The sequence below is a fragment of the Macaca mulatta genome, chromosome 12, assembly GCF_049350105.2.
Source record: "Macaca mulatta isolate MMU2019108-1 chromosome 12, T2T-MMU8v2.0, whole genome shotgun sequence".
Taxonomy (NCBI): Eukaryota; Metazoa; Chordata; class Mammalia; order Primates; family Cercopithecidae; genus Macaca; species Macaca mulatta.
This window is the reverse complement of record NC_133417.1, coordinates 81260246-81278839: the sequence shown is the minus strand read 5'-3', so window position 1 is coordinate 81278839 and position 18594 is coordinate 81260246. Positions and strand designations below refer to the sequence as shown.

Below are 18594 nucleotides of genomic sequence, written 5' to 3'. Positions count from 1 at the left end.
TGTGTGCCTGTAGTCCCAGCTACTCAGGAGGCTGAGGTAGGAAAATCACTTGAACCCGGGTTGCAGTGAGCTGAGATCATGCCAATACACTCCAGCCTAGGTGACAGAGTGAGACACAGGAAAGAGAGGAGAGGAGAGGGGAGGGGAGGAAAGGGGAGGGGAGGGGAGGAAAGGGGAGGGGAGGGAAGGAGAGGGGAGGGGAGGGGAGGGGAGAGGAGAGGGAAGAGAGGAGAAAAAGAGAGAGAAAATAAAGAAAAGGATCTTTCGTTTTTATTTAGCATTAACTTAGAAGTCCTACTAACCACAATAAGAAAACAAAAATTTTAAAGATTAAAAAGAAACAAAACTGCCATTATCTAGGGTTTATACCTTTTATCCATGGAAAACTACAAAGGATCCTTAGAAAGATCATTAGAATAAGAGAGCTCAAAAAGATTTTACTAGATGGATTCCACACATGAGAACATTTTTTACAGCAAAAATCTTAAATTTCAATTAAATATCATTTATAATAAATAGAAATGGAGAGAATAGGCACGCAGGAACATAATCAACAAAAGATGGTCAAGAGCTCCATGGAGATAATTATGAAACTTTAATGAAGGACATTAGAAAAAGCCTAAACATGGTAGCATGACACATTTATGGACATAAAGACTTAATTTTGTAAAAATAATGATTCTTTCTAAAACAACCCTGAAATTCAATGTAAATCCAATATTAGCTCAGGAAAGCTACTAAGAGCACTATTGTCCAAAGACAGTACTCAAAGTTTACATGCGATTTAGACTAAGGCAAACTTAATAAATCCTTTACATGGTATAACCCTCTATCTTAAAATAAAAAAAAAAGCATGGTGATGAGAAGTCAAACTCAGCCAGGCACCATGGCTCATGCCTGTAATCCCAACATAGGCATGAGCCTTGGGAGGTCAAGGTGGGTGGATCACTTGAGCCCAGGAGTTCCACAACATGGTGCAATCCTGTTTCTACAAAAAAATACAAAAATTAGGCAAGGTGGCACACCTTGACTCCCAGCTACATGGAGGCTGAGGCAGGAGATCAACTGAGCCCAGGGGAAGGTCAAGGCTGCAATTAGTCATGAGCATGCCACTGCACACCAGCCTGGGTGACACACTGAGACCTTGTCTCAAAAAAAAAAAAAAAAAAAAAAAACCTTTAAAAAAAAAAGCCAAACTGATGCCATGACTCATGGGTGTGAATTCCAACTCTACCATTTACTAACTTTATGACCCTGGACAAGGTATTTTTTGTGTCTCCATTTCCTCATCTGTAAACTGGGAATAATAACCTTCATGGTGTTTTGTCTTTGTTGTTAGGTTTTTATTTTATAATCATAAACTTAACCATTCAATCTAGCTAGATGTAGAAGGGAATAAGGAAAATATGGAACCCAAAGTACTACAGTGAGAGCGAAAAGATTATGGGATACTACAAACAAGTGGAGTGGAAGATTGCTCTCCTGAGCTACAGAAGGAATAGTCTAGTAGTTAACACAAAATTCAAATTTATTAGAGTTGTCCACAGTTGGCAATGGTGATCTTCTTGCTGATCTTGCCATTCTTGGACCCAAAGCACTCCATGGCTTCCATGACAGTCATACCCTCTCTCTCACCTTTCCTAAGACCACATGCCTACTATCTAAGCCTTCAGTCTTTGCACTACAGATAAAAAATTGGAAACCATTTGTGTTGGGTCCACCATTTGCCATGGGCAAGATGCCAGGACCTGCATGCTTCAGGATGAAGTTCTCATCAGACTTTTCCCCATAGATGGTCATGCCACCAGTGCCATTGTGGCATGAAGTCACCACTCTGCCATATAAACCCTGAAATAATTCTGTGAAAGCTAGAACTCTTAAACCAAATCCTTTCTCTCCAGTGCTCAGGACACAAAAGTTTTCTGCTGTCTTTAGAACTTTGCCTGCAAACAGCCCAAAGGAGATGTGGAGCTCCTACTTGACAGCTATGTGGGAGAACATGGAGCTGATAATGGCTGACGGCAGGCGCCTCCAGATAGTAGCAGTGTCTGCAAAGCCATACTATTTTTATAAAGATTAAATGAGATAAAATTTCCTGGTACATAAAAATAAAGTATAAAAGTACTATTATTCTAGCCATTTTTAAGAAATCATTTTTTACATCTGTCTCTAGAGCATCCCTGGTTTTATACAACATAAACTATGAGAAAATTGGAAAAGGACACAACATACAATCCTTAATGTTTACATAAAAATTCCTGTTAATACTTATGTGGAAACTATCTTCCCTTCCCCGCAAAGGAATAAAAGAGCATTATTAAAATGTTCTTGTCTCAAAAAAATTAGGTTCCTCAACCTTTTCCTTTATCAAATGTAAATCACAACTGCTCTGATGAAATGTTTTTAAATTAAGTCTCTATATAAAGAACGTTCTTAAATGTCAAATCTGTACCAAGATTTAATTACCTTAAAACAATCCATATCTTCTAAGTGCACACTTGTTAAGAACGTTTATTCCCATTATCTGCTTCACCATGTATCTAGCAAGGGAATCTTGGGAGTATGTAACACAAATTACTTGCCTTAGAAAAGACACTGTTTATTCCACATGTGTAAACTTCAGTGAATGACTTTCAGAAAAATCAAAAGAAAGTAAATGTAATATCCATATAGTTGTTTAAGCTTTATTTTTATATGCATGCATGTTTCAAGGAAACAAAAATTTCAAGATACAGAATATGACATATCAGATGAAATAATTCAGATTTTAATGTATACACAAATAACAATATAAAGCACATATATAAGATACATTATATAATTTGTTTTGAGGTTTCAAAAAGCAGTAATTTGGTTTTAAAATTCTGACATCAATATCTAACATTCAAGTAAAACATCTTTCAAAAGTTAAGACTTCTGAGACTAACACATAACTCTATGACAGCCTGCCTTTACCACGATCTTCAAAATAGTGCTGTTCAATTCTCCTACAGAAAGCAAGGAGGTTGCTATAGTTTTTCACCTTCTCAGAAAGTTCATCATTTGTCAACTGTGTAGTAAGAATGGTGTACAGATGGCCAAATACCAGTGCATCAAGTTCAGTAGGCCTAAAAGTAGAAACGGGAGTAATGTGAGTAAGTAGCATTTAACTTTTACAACAGAAAACACAGTTGGCCCTCTTCACCCACAGGTCCCATATTCGCAGGTTCAACCAACCTCAGATCCAAAATATTTTAAACAATTAGAAATAACAACACAGGCCAAGCATGGTGGCTCATGCCTGTAATCCCAGCACTTTGGGAGGCTAAGGTGGGTGGACTGTTTGAACTCAGGAATTCACAACCAGCCTGAACAACGTGGCAAAAACCTCATCTCTACAAAAAATACAAAACTTAGCCAGGCATGGTGGTGCTTGGCTATAGTCCTAGCTACTCAGGAGGCTGGGGTGGTAGGATGGCTTACGCCCAGGAGGTGGAGGTTGCAGTAAGCTGAGATCACACTACTGCATATCATTTAGATTGTGTGTATTGGGTACTATAAGTAATCTAGAGATGATTTAAAATATACGGGAGGATGTACATAGGTTACAAGCAGACACTGTACCATTTTTTCTTTCTTTCTCAATACATTAAATTTACATAAGCAATTATGCCATTTTATATAAGAGACTTGAACTCTGCAGATTTTAGTATCTGTGGGGGTCCTGGAACAAATGTTCTGTAGATACACGAAAGACCCCCGTGGATATGTTTTTAAAAATCATTTTATTCATCAATTTAAAAGAAAAAAGCCACATAAGAAAGAAATCCTACCACAACTTGACATAACTTTACTTGGAGTTTCTGCTATATGAAAAAAAATATGATTTGCTAGTTGTGTGACTTGCTTTCTTTAGTAACAACATTTAAGTGTGTTAAAATAATATAGATGTAATGATCATATTCATTTAATTCGTTACTTTTGTCACTAAATAAATACAGCAGATCTCCAATGTGCCAGAAACTATACCAAATGTGAGGCATAAAAATAAGAAAAATACTCTACGACATGTACATGAAACATAAATTATAAAGTTGTTTTAATAAATACAATTTAAGTATTTTAATAGATGCATAAACAAAGTGCTGTCAAAGCACAAAGGATTTCGCTGTGATGACAGGACCAAAAAAATGATACCCAATCACAAATCAGTAACAAGATACAACTTTAATTTTACCACTTTTAAAGTAACTTAGATTTCTGAAGGAGATAAAATCTTAAGGATGGCTTCAACATAAAAATTTCTAGGGTTTTTTTTCTCATTAATTATATATTACTAACAACAAAATGAAATCTATCCCACTACTAATGATCTATAAATGGGGCATCACCAATTTACATTATATTAAAATAATTACTAATGCAATATTACTAAAACAAGAAAATGTCATAATTACGAGCTAATTATTACTCTGAGTCCCATAGTGATAAAGGTTTTGAGAAAACATGTGCTAGCCTACATAAACGTGTGCTGCGGGAAGTCAGGGACCCCGAACGGAGGGACTGGCTGAAGCCGCGGCAGAAGAACATAAATTATGAAGACTTCATGGACATTTATGGGTTCCATAAATTAATACTTTTATAATATCTTACGCCTGTGTTTACTGCAATCTCTGAACATAAATTGTGAAGATTCCATGGACACTTATCACTTCCCCAATCAATACCCTTGTGATTTCCTATGCCTGTCTTTACTTTAATCTCTTAATCCCATCATCTTCGTAAGCTGAGGAAGATGTATGTTGCCTCAGGACCCTGTGATGATTGCATTAACTGCACAAATTGTTTGCAGAGCATGTGTGTTTGAACAATATGAAATCTAGGCACCTTGAAAAAAGAAGAAGATAACAGCAATGTTCAGGGAACAAGGAAGATAAATCTTTGGACTCTGACTGCCGGTGAGCCAGATGGAACAGAGCCACATTTCTCTTCTTTCAAAGGCAAATAGGAGAAATAATCGCTGAATTCTTTTTCTCAGCAAGGAACATCCCTGAGAAAGAGAATGCGCCCTGAGGGTAGGCCTATAAACAGCCCCCTGGGGGCGGCTGTCTTTTACAGTGGAAGCCGCAGGGATGTCTCCTGTAGCGCTCACAGGCTTATTAGGAAGAGGAAATTCCCGCCTAATAAATTTTGGTCAGACAGGTTGTCTGCTCTCAAACTCCGTCTCCTGATAAGATGTTATCAATGACAATGCATGCCGAAACTTCATTAGCAATTTTAATTTTGCCCCTTCCTGTGGTCCTGTGATCTGGCCCTGCCTCAATTTGCTTTATGGTATTTTATTACCTTGTGAAGCATGAGATCTCTGTGACCCACACCCTATTCGTGCACTCCCTCCCCTTTTGAAAATCACTAACAAAAACTTGCTGGTTTTACGGCTCAGGGAGCATCACGGAACCTGCCGACATGTGATATCTCCCCCGGACACTCAGCTTTAAAATTTCTCTCTCGTACTCTTTCTGTTTATTTCTTAGACCAGCCGAGACACTTAGGGAAATAGAAAAGAACCCACGTTAAATATCAAGGGTGGGGTTTCCCCCGATAAACGTGAAAATATGTTGCAGTAATCTGGTTTGGCAGAATAAATTTGGGGGTTGGTAAAAATCTAAATTTGAACCCCAATACTGTCACTAGCTATGTGGCCTTGACTGCTATTGATAAGTAATATCCTAGAGATGCACAGCTTTAAATACCATCTTGATGCCACTGACTCCTAAATATTTATTTCTGGTCTTAATGTCTCCCCTGAGCTCTGGATTCATACATTCAAATGCCTACATAACGTCTCCACTTCAATGTGGAATATCTGTGGAGCAGGATGTGGAGCCTCTTGACTAAGATGTGTGGGATATTTTATTTTCTCAATAGCAGTAATTTACAGTATCTCAAACCTGCTTGTCCCCCAAACTTCCCAAAATAAAGGCACCACTATCCAACCAGCTGTTCAGGCCAAAAATCTAGGAGCTACTCTTGAGTCCTTTCTTTCACCCTCCTATATCCATTAGCAAGTCTGGTGAGACACTACCTCCAAAATATGCCCTGAATACCACCACTTACTTATTCATTATGATCTCACAGTGTAACCTACCATCATCTGTCACTGAGATAGCCTCCTAAAGTGTCTTACTGCTTCTACTCATTCTCCATACCATAGTCAGAATGACTAATGTCAGCAGATCATACAAACTCCAAGCACAAAATATTCAAATGGATTTCTGTTCTACTTATACTAAAATGCCAAACTCCTTACACTAAGCACACAGAGCCTTGATAATCTGGCCTCTGCCTACCTCTTTAGCCTCATATCCTACCATTCATAGCACACAACCCAAACTGGCCCTGCTTCTTGCATTTGAACGTAACAAACTCAAGCCAGTTAGGGAGCCTTGACTACAACTATTCCTGCTGCCTAAAATACACTCTTCCTCTGACTTCACACTGGCTCCTTATTTTTTAGAATAAGGTAAATGGCACATCTTAAAGTCTCCTCAGACCACCCAAACTGAAGTAGACATATAGTCACTCCTTATCATGTGGTCCTTTTTTAATGCTACATTTGGTAATTAATACCATATAATTTTTTTTTTTCTTATTGTGCATCTCCTCTACCAGAAAGTCCTGTAGAGAAAGGACCTCACCTGCTTGGTTCCTGCTGTATCCCCAATACCTAGAACAATTCCTTGCACAAAGCAAGTTCTCAATAAATTTGTGTTGAATGAACCAATAAAAAGGTGACACACTTCTCATACCATATTATAACTGTGTTCACTTAACTGTTTCCCTCACTACACTCCAAGCTATTTAAAGGCAATGATGCATGTATGTTTATATTCCCAGTTCTTAGCACAGTGTCTAAGGAACTGAAATAGCACTTGCTGAATAAATACATGGATTAAAAAAGAAAGCATCTTAAGATGTGTGGAATATTTTATTTTCTCAATAGCAGTGACTTACATTCTTTGAAAGCCTTCCACTCTTTTGACACATTCATGAAGTGTTAATCAAAGTCAAATGTACAATCTGTGGCCATGTTTAAATGGGTAGCCAACAGTACAGTTTTTTAAAAAAAAAATATCTCAAGGTCCTTAGACTCAACAGCACCATAATCTTACCAGCACAGGGATGAATCAATAATGAATAGATCCCTGCAAAAAACCAAGGATGCAGAGTGGATAAATGTGGAGCTGAGCTGAGGCACCTGGTGAGAATAATACAAACACCAACTCTTCCACATCCCTAAACATATTTCTTAGGAGGTACATCTTATCTTACCAATTTAGAACTTATTTTCCTAATCCTTGTTTACTGCCAGCTACCCTATGCTTCTTGTACTAGAGCCTAAAAAAGGTGAATATATTCCCTGTTGCAACTTCCAGTAATATAGATGGGCACCCTTTATCAATAAATGAACGCTCTGAAAGAGTTCAACTATCAATGTATGCTCAAATGACAGTGCTCCAGAAGTACCCCTGAAGTGGCCAAAATGTTATTTGCTGCAAATATATATCCACGTAACTCCAGAGGTACTGAATTATATATGGGCATGAGCATATAAAAATTGATGTGATTTTACATAAAGATAGCAACTTTTTGGCAAGTTACTTTAGAAAATGGCCATACTGCCCAAGGTAATTTATAGATTCAATGCCATCCCCATTAAGCTACCAATGACTTTCTTCACAGAATTGGAAAAAACTGCTTTAAAGTTCATATGGAACCAAAAAAGATCCCACATTGCCAAGACAATCCTAAGCAAAAAGAACAAACCTGGAGGCATCATGCTACCTGACTTCAAACTATACTACAAGACTACAGTAACCAAAACAGCATGGTACTGGTATCAAACAGAGATACAGACCAATGGAACAGAACAGAGGCCTCAGAAATAATACCACACATCTACAGCCATGTGATCTTTGACAAACCTGACAAAAACAAGAAATAGGGAAAGGATTTCCTATTTAATAAATGGTGCTGGGAAAATTGGCTAGCCATAAGTAGAAAGCTGAAACTGGATCCTTGCCTTACTCCTTATACGAAAAATAATTCAAGATGGATTAGAGACTTAAATGTTAGACCTAAAACCATAAAAACCCTAGAAGAAAACCTAGGTAATACCATTCAGGACATAGGCATGGGCAAGGACTTCATGTCTAAAACACCAAAAGCAATGGCAACAAAAGTCAAAATTGACAAATGGGATCTAATTAAACTAAAGAGCTTCTGCACAGCAAAAGAAACTACCATCAGAGTGAACAGGCAACCTACAGCATGGGACAAAATTTTTGCAATCTACTCATCTGACAAAGGGATAATAACTAGAACCTACAAAGAACTCAAACAAATTTACAAGAAAAAAACAAACAACCCCATCAAAAAGTGGGCAAAGGATATGAACAGATACTTCTCAAAAGAAGACATTCATACAGCCAACAGACACATGAAAAAATGCTCATCATCACTCGCCATCACAGAAATGCAAATCAACACCACAATGAGATACCATCTCACACCAGTTAGAATGGCAATCATTAAAAATCAGGAAATAACAGGTGCTGGAGAGGATGTGGAGAAATAGGAACACTTTTACACTGTTGGTGGGACTGTAAACTAGTTAACCATTGTGGAAAACAGTGTGGCAATTCCTCAAGGATCTAGAACTAGAAATACCATTTGACCCAGCCATCCCATTACTGGGGATATACCCAAAGGATTATAAGTCATGCTGCTATAAAGACATATGCACACATATCGTTTACTGTGGCACTATTCACAATAGCAAAGACTTGGAATCAACCCAAATGTCCATCAGTGACAGACTGGATTAAGAAAATGTGGCACATACACACCATGGAATACTATGCAGCCATAAAAAAGGATGAGTTCATGTCCTTTGTGGAGACATGGATGCAGCTGGAAACCGTCATTCTCAGCAAACTATTGCAAGAACAGAAAACCAAATACCATATGTTCTCATTCATAGGTGGGAAATGAACAATGAGATCACCTGGACACAGGAAGGGGAACATCACACACCGGGCCCTATTGTGGGGAGGGGGTAGGTGGGAGAGATAGCATTAGGAGATATACCTAATGTAAATGACGAGTTGATGGGTGCAGCACACCAACATGGCACATGTATACATATGTAACAAACCTGCACGTTGTGCACATGTACGCTAGAACTTAAAGTATAATAAAAAAAAAAAACAAAGAATATCAACAAAAGTATAACTCAATAGATTAAACCAAAGCACATATAATTGTGTGTTACTTAACAGGAATACATTCTGAGAAATGCACTGTTTGGCAATTTTCTTGCTGTGTCAACATCAGAGTCTACTCACACAAACCTAGATGGTGCTATATACCTACACTATATGGTACAGCCTATTGCTCCTAGGCTACAAACCTGTACAGAACATTTCCATACTGAATACTGCAGGCAACTGTAACACAGTGATAACGTGTATTTATGGTACACAAATACTTGTGTATTTAAACATATCTAAACATAGGCAAGGTATAGTAAAATAGAAAAGGTATAGTAAAAATATATTACAATCTTTTTTTTTTTTTTTTTTTTTGAGACTGAGTCTGGCTCTGTTGCCCAGGCTGGAGTGCAGTGGCCGGATCTCAGCTCACTGCAAGCTCCGCCTCCCGGGTTTACGCCATTCTCCTGCCTCAGCCTCCGGAGTAGCTGGGACCACAGGCGCCCGCCATCTCGCCCAGCTAGTTTTTTGTATTTTTTAGTAGAGACGGGGTTTCACCGTGTTAGCCAGGATGGTCTCGATCTCCTGACCTTGTGATCCGCCCGTCTCAGCCTCCCAAAGTGCTGGGATTACAGGCTTGAGCCACCGTGCCCAGCAATATATTACAATCTTAAGGGACCATCTTCATATATTTGGTCCATCACACACTGAAAGGTTGCCATACAGGGCATAACTGTATATATCCACAAACATTTAACCTTTAAAGCATATTTTTTGTAACTTTTCCGAATTTGAGCAACTCTTTATACTGACTCTGACATATATAAATTACTGATTCCAACAAGTCTTTCTTTTTAAAAAGTACAATTAATATTTTAGTTGATAGGTGACAGTTATACAACTGTATGCCTTTGTTAAAATTCATAGAACTACACACATAAAAGTGCCAATTTTACTAGATGTAAATTACACATCAATAAACATGACTTACTTAATAAAAAGAGAAGTAACAAATTCAGAAAAATATTTCCAACTCACATGGAAGACAAGAACAAAAAAATATTTTATCCAGTATTTCTACTGAACTGTTTAATCAAGTCAAGATCTTCATATATCTCCAATTTTAATTATCTTGCTATATTATGTGAAAACGTTAACTTTCCACCATTCTGCTTACCAAATAGTTTGTGATTATAATTCAAATACAGATAGCAATTCCCCACCTGTGAGCTCTAAGATGTTTCGTATATTATTGGATTTATCTTTATAGACTTTTTATTAGAAAAATATTCCAGGGTAACAAATATATTTCTAAGGTCCTAAGAAATCTGATGCCTTCTTATATTATTATTCTTTCCACATTCATGTTGGTTATCTACTGTTTTGCCATTTGAATATCAAAATAAAAACAGTAAAATTCAACATTTTCCTAACATTTTCCATTTAAGATTTTTCTGGCACTCATCTTTTTTGCTTTGCTTATTCATTATTTCACATTTATTTCTGATACCTTCAAAGTACCATCTAGTTTCAAAAGCATTAATTTTGTCTGGGTGTTTCCTAATTGTTCTTTCCCATTATTAACTTTTCATCTCTTTAAAGTACTAGAAATGATCTCAATATCTTTTCTTTACATCCCAATCACTTATCTTTAGGACTGTCACTCAAGTTTTGTAAATCAAGCCCCTTGCTTTTTGGCCTCTTTTCCCAATTACTATTCTTTCTGTAAGATCTCTCTTAACTACCCTTTTCCTTTTCTGTCATCAAGTACAGGTATTTGGTTTCTTTCATGAGTCCTCCCAACATCCCCAGTGGTTGAGCTAGAAGGAAAGTTAATTCTAATTTTAGGGGATTAATTCTAATTGTAGGGGGTTAATTCTAATTTTAGGACTGGAGTATACCTAGAGAAATTAGAGTAACTCAGAGATATGTCAGAGCCAAGAATAGAATTCAGACCCTCTGTCTTGCAGTATAATACTGTGTATCCTGACTTAAGCCACAGCTCTATTCAGCATAGTATCTCACAAAGTAATGACTCCTGCTACAGATAAAGGAATGAGAAAAATGTTGGCACAGAAAGTGAAATACCAGTTACTTTTTTCTAAATGTACTTTATTTGCATTTTAATATTAATTAAATGATTGAATAAAATTAAAAATTAAATCTCTTCTATCTTTAATCTTATTTTTAGGGAAAATGTTTATCTAAGTATCATGTAAAGGAAAATTATGTCAAAACTGTACATCATAGCATCAGTTAAATAGTTCCGCAAAAGCAAGCCTTTGGTGTTTGAACTGTTGTAAGTTTTCATCACAAGATTAAATGTAATTGTGCCCTTATGAAGAAAAATATCTTGATGTTTCCACTGAGTCACATGCCAACCTCTGGTTACTGACACAATGACAATGAGTTTAACTGAGAAGAAAAGTAAGTTAGATCTATTCTCCTGGCCTCCTCTAAACACAGAGTGCATAACAAAACTAAAATAGAATAACGTATTTCAATAAAACACACTCCTTCTGAGCTTTTCAATTCCTAAGAATTCCTGTGTCAGAAAGAAAAGAAACCACATAATACTGACATTTGGATACGTTTCTCTTGTGCTAGGGACTGAAAAATAGAATCTGCATAGCAAATATCACTAGAAATAGGAACAGAGTCCTAGAAGCTTTACCTACTAGAATTTCACGGTTTGAATTCTGTGACTTTTCTGCTTCAAAGAGCAACAGACCCTAGATTTTATTTTAATATCAATTATATATAGTATATATTACTTGTGTTACAGATTAATATAACTTAAATTTCCAAACTATCATCATCGTCATTTTTACTACAAATGTTATCTTTACCCAAATATGTTTGATATGGTTATAGAAGAGGAATGCTTATGATGATATAACAAATAGCAAATAAAGCCTTTTAGAAATTATTAATCTAAAAATCAAATAATTTTTATTAAAATGCCAAGAAAAGGTTAGACTTTCTAGGGAAAGTTTTAATATTAAAATGCTTTAAGCCCATCTTACACTGGATCACAGGACAGCTGATTTTGATATATTAAAATTATAATTTTTTAACAAAGAAAAATTCATTCTTTGCCTTCATTAGATTCTTTTCAAAACTGCAAAAGTAAATCTGCCAATGAAACATTATTCAACTTACATACATACACATATATTTAACCTACATCCTTTATATTAATTTCTGTGTTTTACAAATATTTTCATTAACATTTAAAAGTTCATAATAGTGCTTGTCCATCAAACAATATTTTTTAATATTTAGTTTTATTGACTCTTCTAGTCCTCCAGGTATCATTCTACATAGAAAACTACAGTTACATTAATAGTAATTTACTTTTCTTCATGTTTAATAGTACTTTACAAGTTTAGAATTTTGTTAAGATTTTGTAGTTCCATATATAGCACCTTGAACTACCTCATTAAAACCTTATCATACAATGATTGATTTATATGACTGCCTTTAAGAGAAATTCTTAATAAGGACCATATTTTAGAAATCTTAAGTCTCCTAGAGCCTAGCACTGTGCCTGAGAGTAAAGAAGTGTCACAAAAATATTTGAGTACAAAAATTATAAAAATAGCTAAATCTCTTCTTGAAAAAGCAATTCTTTTATGAAAAAAAGAAATTTGCAACCTAACAGTACAGAAAATTAACTTTAAAAAAGTAAAATTTCTTACTGCTTATTGAAGAAATATGGTTGTGTTCCCAGTCTTTGAGAGAGAGCTTGACAGCATTGATCTACATCCTCTAAGACCTAACACAGGCAATGAACCCCAAAGAAAAGTATATCAGTTAGCAAAACAATAAAAAACATAACTTGTATCACAGTTTATAACAAAAATATAAATTTAGGTTAACCTTTTATAATATATTTTAATAAGACTATAGACCACATACATACATAATACTTTCTATATAAGAAATAGGAAGAAAATTTCAGTGAATTTCCTTCAAACTACAAGTACATTTAAGTTACTTATAAGGATTTTGTCAAGAACAAAAGTGTCTTCCTGAATCCATATATTCAAATGGCTTTGCATATACTGAAAAATCTGCTTAATAAAGGTAACACCATTGACCCACCATGAGTAAAAGCATTTGAGTTGTTTTCCCACTAGTGGAGATAGATTTTTATTTATTCTATCCCTATTCATTTACTGAAACCCCCTTGTGGCCAATGGCACACATCAGTGAGATGGTTGGCTAGTATTAAGGGTAGCCTTGGAAAAGACGGGCATTAATTAACTTAATGATGCTTGTGGACAAGATTAAGTATTTTTAAGTTTTGCTACTTTAGTAGCAAAAATATAGACAGATAGATAGATAGATGCAGATAAATATAGATATATTAAGTACTGTGTTTAACAGGGCTTTTTTTTTTTTTTAAAGCCCGATGCTGCAGATCTATAGTTACATAAAAGGTATCCACATGTATTGCTCAAAAAAAAAAAAAAAAAAAAAAAAGGCCGGGCGCGGTGGCTCAAGCCTGTAATCCCAGCACTTTGGGAGGCCGAGACGGGCGGATCACGAGGTCAGGAGATCGAGACCATCCTGGCTAACACAATGAAACCCCGTCTCTACTAAAAATACAAAAAAAATTAGCCGGGCGTGGTGGCGGCACCTGTAGTCCCAGCTACTCGGGAGGCTGAGGCAGGAGAATGGCGGGAACCTGGGAGGCGGAGCTTGCAGTGAGCCGAGATCGCGCCACTGCACTCCAGCCTGGGCGACAGAGCAAGACTCGGCCTCAAAAAAAAAAAAAAAAAAACCCTCAGGTTATACAGTAGCAGGCATAATGATCCCATTTGAGAAAATGTTACTAAGAAACATCTAGAAGAAGGCTCTCCAAATAGTTAAGGGTGGCAATTTCTAGGTGATGAGATTTCAGGCAAGTTTCACTGCTTTTTTACACATATCTGCATTGTATTGTTTGCTTTACATCAAGCATGTACGAATTTTTAGAAATAAAATTACTTCATGTTAGTGAAAATAACAGCAAATGGTTTTCTTGCAAATCTTATATTATAAAAAAAATTTTTTTTTAAAGGAGTACCAATATAAAGAATGATTCTTTTAATGCACAAAAGTTGAGGGTTTTGTCAACTTCAACCTGAACTGACCTGGTCCAGAGTCTTCTTTCCCCATCCAATAGCTTTCATCTTACGCTTGACTTCCCACTGTTTCTGATAGGCCAAAATATGATTCAGAGGCCAAGGGTAAGGAGATCCATACCTAGCATGAGTGATCTAAAGCAAAAAGATTTTGTAAAAAAGGTGATCCTTCCTAAAAACAATGCCCGTTTTTACAAATAGAATTCTAAAAGAAATATATTTTCAAAGAACATAAATAGAGCATCTAAAAAATTAAAATTTTAAGCCATTCTCTTTAAAAATATATAAACTTTTATGTACTTTGCAACCCGTTATATCAAACAATGACACACAGCTTCCCTAAAATGTATGTGCAAGCAAAATTAAAGTAAGTGAAAAACTGTATCACTAATGGTATAAACCACAATGTTTCATTTATGAGCAGGGACTTGCGATTCTGAGCAAAAGTGTTTTCTCATTAAATTTTAATTAAGATAAATGTTACAGAACCACTCACCTCCCCTACTGTGGCTTCATCACACCACTGAAGATACAGCTAGGAACAAAAGAACAGTCACTAAACTTTAGGATACCAAAGAGGAAAAGGATAAAGAAAGTAATTTTTTGCCAAGGCAATTTTTTATAAGCTAATTTCATAAGTCACATACGTAGGAGTTTGTTTTCCTTAGCTGCTATCCAGAATTATTAAATGTAATGATGGTACGATATAAAAATATTTTTTATTCACACAATACGTGTCTAAACACCATTAAAGTGTTTTACAGATATTATTTAAGTAAATTTCAAAAGGCCAAAGTAAAATAATGAGTAGGCAAGAATCACCCCTTTTTATAAACACAAAAACTAGAACTGAAAATGTCAGGTAACTTGTTCAAAGGTAATAATTAAATAATTTAGGTAGCCATCTCAGCTCTAGAATTACTTGACTATTTTCCCATTTCTCAATAACTTTAACCCATTAGAAAGATTATATTTTATGAGCATGAGAGAAAAAGCTTATTTTCAAGCCATATCATCTAGTATTTTACCTCTGCAGTCAACAGCATATTGTTGACTAATTCCATGTAAGCTTTCATTTCTGCTTTTTGGACTTCACCCAGCCCATCACTAAGAGAATGGCCCTAAAGGGAATTTAAAAAAATTTAAAAGACCATCATATTAAATATACAAAAACTTTCAGTTATCTTACTAACAAATAATATAACATGCAACTATACCATGAATTAAACTTCCAAAATGCCCCCCAAAAATTATGTTATATAAAAGCATATTTAACACTCTGCTATCACCACAAAATATTAGTATGTACTTATTTGTCATTATACAAACGTATCTTTCAATAGAGAAAATTACATTATCAACTACTTCGCAAAAGAAGAAAACAGAATGGTCAGCAAACCTTGTTTAAGAGATTAATTAACCTTATTAGAAATAAAGGAAATATCAAAAGACTGACATGTGCTGTTTATAAAGTGGTCAAAGATGAAAAAAATACTGTTAGTAAAGATATGGGGAAAAAACTTCACTCATTTTAAAATTCTAATACACTATAGTAACTAGGAGATACATAAAATGGTATAATCGTTAGTTCAATCTGGCAATCTATTACAAGATTTAAAAAGTACATAACCTATGACATCCTAATACCACTCTTAGGAATTTATTCTAAGGTAACAATACCATTCTTAGGAATTTATACAAAGATGTACATACAAGAAAATTTATCTTAGTACTCTATAAAAACAAAAAATTGGCCATGATCTACATGCCCATCAATAAACTTGAGTAAATAAAATTCTAATTTATCTAATACGGGGGGGACGTGTTAAAGGAAAAAAAAAAAAAAAATATATATATATATATATATATCCAATACAGTAGAATACTATACACCAATGTGAAAGGATGATATATATCTACAGCTATTAATATGGAAGAATTTCCAAACATATTTATGATTTTAAAAGGTATGTTGCAAAATAATACATACTAGTATGATCTAGGTTTTTCTAGATATGCAAAAAGAAAAGTCTGGAATGATTTTTCAGAAACACTAATGGGAGTTGTTCCTTAATAACTATTAAAATCTAAACTGAATAAATGAAAAGCAGCATCATTCAAATGGATAAATACATTCAACTTCGAACATCTCCTGTATCTCCCTTTTCAAAGGTCAGCCAGACACTTCAAAACCTAATAGCTTTTCATTTCTGACCACAGTTCTCATAAGCATAAGTTAGAAAATTATCTACCATTTTGTAAAGATCAAACCATCTCTTTTGACTAGATATTAAAATTACATACCTTTAATAAATTTGACATTAATAAAGAAAAATAAAGCTACCTCTTTCGCCATTATATCATGAAAAAATACTAACTTACGCTTCAGAAATATTTTCCAGTAGTTTGCATTGGCATTTTATAAAACTAGGTTGAAATCAATGTAAATGTTAAGACACATTAAAGAATGATGAATGACTTAGTAACTGTGATCAAATACATTTAATATCTTTTTATTACCTTGGCTTTAACAAATTGGACTATTGGACCAAGTTCTGATACTACTTGATTTCCCACATGAATAAAAGGTACTTTACCTGTTGAGAGAAAAAAAAGTATTTATAAAAATACTTCCAGTATGTTAAAGTTTGTGATAATTAAAGAAAAATTAACACAAAACTCAGATATTTACAAACAGGGATTTCATAAAACTGTAACTTCTGAAAATGTTTGTCAGATGTGTATATTAAATTCTGTAAGTTTTTAAACTGATTACTAACCAACTTTAGAAAAAAGAACACGTAAATTCATTTCTAGAGTTCTCACTTAGATATAATAACAGATCACATAACATTCTCTTTTCAGAGCCAACACGAACATACCACCATACAGCAGCAAACACTAATTATCCAAATTACATGAACCAAGCCAGGACATTGGTACATGACCACTAATATATTTCAAAGAAATTTAGCTAAGCTTTCTTTTGAGAGTACAGTGAATCAATCTATATTGTAAACTACATTTAAAAAATATTTTTACCTCTTTTATGTCTTTGATACTGAGATCAACATTTTAAGCAAGTAATTGTACAGTAATCTCTTTGACTCAAAATAGCAAGAATTAAAAGAATTAACAATCTTTGAAGGCATGCTAGTTGGTGGGTTGTAATACAGAGTAATGTTCCCAACATGTGGGAAAAAATAATAGTATGTTTATAAAAACTAGCTTCTATAGACAAATGTCACATTAAAAAAGAAATATTTCACTTTAACAAATACTAATACTTGATGGAATTATTAGAGATGAGAGAACAAAATAATCTCCAAATAGCAAGAAGGGTCTACTCCAAATGCTAAAGAATGAAACCTGCTGTCAGACCTAGTTCAAACAGAGTTCACACTACCAGCAGGCTTCTTCCTGTTCCTTTTCAATAGATTCACTCCTCTCTGGCTCAGTCAGCCTGGGGGTAATGGATGAAGTACACAGGCCTAACAAAAGCTTCAACTGCATCCATAGGACAACATGCATTACAAAGAGAAGGCAGGCCTTTTGGAACACGACTCAATAGATGTATTGAGAAGATATTTCCCTGTTGCCAATTCTGCATTCCTTCCTTCTACTGCTTTATAAATCTTGCAAAAAAAAAAAAAAAAAAAAATTATCTGGTTAAGCATTAGGCCATATTGTTTTCTTAACTTGGGATAAAATCTTTGTAACTACTATACTACGAGAATTATTACAGGTCCCCTGAGATCAAATGATCTGAGAATGAAAACTATTTAGTACCTAGACTAAAGAGTATTTGGGGGTATAATATTTTTAGAGCAAAGCATATTCCTCATTTTTAATGACCAGTTTCAGGTTCTTGGAAAACAGGGTATGTATTTTTATTTTTCTTAAAAATACACTGAGTACTGTCAATTCTGAAGCAAAAAGAAGTGTGGATAGTCAACTGAGTATTCATCTTATATATCTCTAAATATAGAGATATATAAAAACAAAGACAACAAATTAGAATTGAATAATGTTTTCTGTCACTAGCCTGCTTAATGAAAATGGAGCCAATGTTATATCCTTATTATTGCAGGTATTAGGCAAAAACACAGTAAGACAGTTATTTTCTGGTACCAATCAAAGGTCATATAAGAAAAGTGAGGGCTTTGTTTACCGTCTTAGACAGAATAATCACTTCTAAAATTTCTATTCTA

General features: G+C 34.9%; 1 protein-coding gene across 2 annotated transcripts in view; it reads right to left on the bottom strand.

Annotated features, from left to right (window-relative positions):
* Window positions 1-2670: 2670 nt before the first annotated feature.
* MTX2 (metaxin 2) overlaps window positions 2671-18594 on the bottom strand; it is a 72629-nt gene continuing 56705 nt past the window's right edge. Inside the window, 6 exon segments of one of the 2 annotated variants that reach the window (NM_001261122.1) lie at window positions 2678-3107; window positions 12953-13029; window positions 14393-14518; window positions 14880-14918; window positions 15412-15504; window positions 16904-16980. In NM_001261122.1, the coding sequence (NP_001248051.1) occupies window positions 2936-3107; window positions 12953-13029; window positions 14393-14518; window positions 14880-14918; window positions 15412-15504; window positions 16904-16980 (584 nt within the window). In that variant the 3' untranslated portion in view covers window positions 2678-2935. 2 annotated transcript variants of the gene reach the window in all.